The 3492-nt window shown below is 39.2% G+C and overlaps 1 protein-coding gene across 1 annotated transcript in view; it reads right to left on the bottom strand.

Annotated features, from left to right (window-relative positions):
• The window catches only part of LOC107291849 (protein regulator of cytokinesis 1), a 33969-nt gene that overhangs the window by 12818 nt on the left and 17659 nt on the right, over window positions 1-3492 (bottom strand). Inside the window, exons 9-11 of the mRNA XM_029285025.1 lie at window positions 2331-2426; window positions 1668-1805; window positions 1137-1226 (exon numbers count right to left, since the gene is read on the bottom strand). Of these exons, the coding sequence (XP_029140858.1) occupies window positions 1137-1226; window positions 1668-1805; window positions 2331-2426 (324 nt within the window). The remainder of the gene's footprint in view (window positions 1-1136; window positions 1227-1667; window positions 1806-2330; window positions 2427-3492) is intronic.

Genomic DNA, 3492 nt, shown 5'->3' with positions numbered 1-3492 from the left:
CAGCCGGAGGTCCCGGGCCGGAGGGTCTAAGTCTCCCGGAAACCGAGTGGAGACCTGAGGACCGGAGCGCCCACAAGCTTGTAAATAGCGTGTGCGTGCTCCCCTAACCTGATATGGTCCTCTGCTCCCGCCATATCTGCCTCTCCCACTGACCGTACTAATTCCTCCCTCCTCCTTCAACCCCCTACCCTCTCCCCCCGCCCTTTCTCCATCGCTACCCCCTGACATGGCTGGTCCTGACCTAAGGGGAACCTCCCCCCTCCCATCCACCCTGGTTCCCCCTAAAAATTTTTTTTTGCAGAAGTTGCTATCTTTCTGTTTTATGCTGGTTTTGCCACAAGTATTTGGTATTGCTGTGCTATTATCACTGTTATAATTGTTACTGTTATAATTATTTTTTAAAGCTGATTTTATTTCTTTCTACTGGAAATATCCTGCAACTTGTTTTAGAATATTGAAAAGCTATATTTTTATTATATTATGTCAGAGTTGCTGAGCAGGAAGAAAGTTTTAGGGTGGCCTATACTACAGACAATCAAGATGGGATTCTAATAGATTTAGTCTCATTTTTTAAAAGTACTTAGTAATCCGGAAATTGCCTTTAACATACAGTAATCCCAATATATTTATCCATTTTTGTGCAGAATGGTTATATGGCTATTCTGAAACTATGGTAGAAATGTTTAAGACATTCCTGACAACAATGGACCTACTAAAATTCCCAAGATATCTGTCAGGTTCCAGGTTTCTTTCGATTTTAAGATTATTATTTTTTTAAAAAAATTGAAAGCTGATAACTAAAGGGCGAGCTTCAAACATAGTCTCTTATTACCAAGAATACTTCTGAGTCCCATACAGCTTTACAAACTGAAAATAGTGGGTTTTTTTAGCCTACTATCTGACTTGAACCTCTGCACACCTGCTCAGAAAAAAAAGACAAAAATAAGAAGTAGGGAGCAATTTGGAGGCAATGAGGGACAAGGAGAAAATTCAACAGTCCTGGAATATAGGAGCCCTTCACAATAGACCCTACAATATTGTATTATATTCCTGACTTTTTATACCACGTCTCATTTATACACAGGACAAACAGGATGAAAACTTGTTAGCAACTAAGCATTCAGAAAATATTTTACTTTGCGTATTTTGTTTGGAGCTGTAGTATTCACATGGGCAGATCTCTTCATAGCTCCTTTTGGAGTTGCAGACTCATCCCACTTCACTGACTGAAACATAAACAATTATAGTAAATGTTGATACATTTTACACCAATCTACATCCAATCATGCAGACAACCATGATCTCCACCTTTTGATTATTGTTAAAAGATGGACAAGAATATTGACCATTCTGTCTTTTCATTCTCTCCTTCAAAAATGAATTACATTCAGATAATTGTTACTCATTAATCTAGCCAAAATTCACCTCTAACATATCTGCAAACAGCTGCTAACCATGCTTTGAGTTCACTTATTGAGCAACTTCAAAATGTTGGGAAAGGGGACAAAAAGATAGCAAAGGTATAATTAGTTAAAAAAAACCACTTTCCTAAGTTTCAATAATGTAATGCTTACAGCTAAAAAAAAAAAATGTAAAAGACCTGTCTTCAAGCATGAAAGCCACTTTATTCCACAATAAAAGCACCAAAATCATGAATAACAACTTACTTTGGGTTGATCTTTTTTAAGTTTGTATTGTTGCAGCTGATGAGCCATGGAATCAAGAAACCTCTGGCTTCTAATAAGGAAATCTGAATTATGTTCCTTCTCCCAATTTTCAATTTTTTTCTTCAGTTCTTCCCCTAACTAAATTTGTAAAAGAAATGTCTACGTTAATTATTCTGCAATTTTAACTATGTATTTATTCCATTTCTATAGCAGCCCAACTCAACCAAGTGCCCAAGTAATTAGTTTCAAATATAAAAAAGGCTTACTTATAATACTACTTCAGAATAAAACTTTTTACGTCTTAACTGTATTCTGTTAAAACACACAATGCAAAGAAATCATCAATAATTCTAAGAGATATGTCAATAGAAGCATATATTTTCCATTTGAGGAATTTATAGACAGGTTTACTTACATACACTAAAATTTTTGCAATCTACAGGAGAGCCTTATAAAATGAAGCTAGAATAAAAGAGCCAATATAATTATCTTAACTTCATGTTACATTGCAGCTCTTTTAACCTGCACTGTTACAGTATTTGATGTTTGTTTTTTTTATTTAGAGAGGTTCCCGATTGCTAATCTTCCACTGTTACCCCTATTCTCAACGCACACACATACACAAATGAGAGAAGTTATGAAAACATTGTCCTGGCATTTTACCTTTAACAACTGCTTTTTTAACTTTGAACATTCTTTTTCGTCTTTTAGCAAGTTACCCCCTCTGTTTAGGAGCCTGCTTGGATCTGTTGATTTTTTCTAAACACAAACAGATTATATACTGAATAACCAAACATGTATTTACCGATAGCAACTTCAATTTCACTATCAATCCTGTCATAAGCCAAAGCATAATGCTTACTACACATGTATTGGATGTAATTTTCTCATTTCATCAACTTAATGCTAGAGTAGATTTTATTTTAGTGATTTATTTATAACAAGAAAACAAACCAGACAAGTCTAAAAAGTCCAAGAATAATATCAAAGTAATAAAATGAAAATACTGTTTATTCACTCAATGACCAGCAAAAATTGAAAATATACAACCCCAAAGTAAAATCATATGGGTGAGGTAAAATACTGTACTAGCATAACAAATTATATGATAATATTTCTAGATAATACATTTTCCAATTTAGATACAGGCAGTCCCCCAGTTAAAAACATCTGACGTCGGAAAAGACGCCTAGAGAGCAGTTGGAGGGCCAGCCGAACCGAATCCGATCGAACACAGGTAAGGATACATGTTAGATCCTACCTAGTGGCGATGAGGGTGGCTAGGACTAACTACTATTCCTCACTCATCGCGTCATCAGATAGTCGCCCGGCTGCCCTCTTCAGGGTGACCCGCTCCCTCCTTCAATTGAGGGGGGGGGATCCCCTGGAGGGGAGGGCCGAGGATTTTGCTCAATATCTGCATGACAAAGTTGTGCGGATCCGAGAAGGCTTGGATACCGACTGGTTGGCCCAGGGGGAGGAGACGGAAGCAGGTCTTGAGACGGTTGTATGGGAGGAGTTTGACTCTGTTGCTCCCGAGGACGTGGACAGGGTCCTGGGTAGGCTGAATGCAACCACATGTTTGTTGGATCCGTGCCCCTCCTGGCTGGTACTGGCAGCTCGGGGGGGTACACGAGCCTGGCTCCAGGGAATTATCAACGCTTCCTTGCAGGAGGGTGTCTTCCCGGCGGCCCTTAAGGAGGCCGTCGTGAGGCCCCTCCTCAAGAAGCCTTCCCTGGACCCAGATGAGTTGGCCAGCTATCGCCCGGTCTCCAACCTTCGCTTTGCGGCGAAGGTTGTTGAGAGTGTGGTTGCGCAGCAATTC

The sequence above is a fragment of the Protobothrops mucrosquamatus genome, unplaced genomic scaffold (assembly GCF_001527695.2).
Source record: "Protobothrops mucrosquamatus isolate PMUCROS unplaced genomic scaffold, P.Mucros_1.0 scaffold1199, whole genome shotgun sequence".
In the NCBI taxonomy this organism is placed as follows: domain Eukaryota; kingdom Metazoa; phylum Chordata; class Lepidosauria; order Squamata; family Viperidae; genus Protobothrops; species Protobothrops mucrosquamatus.
The sequence above is the reverse complement of the archived record's forward strand: the minus strand, read 5'-3'. Positions and strand labels throughout refer to the sequence as shown.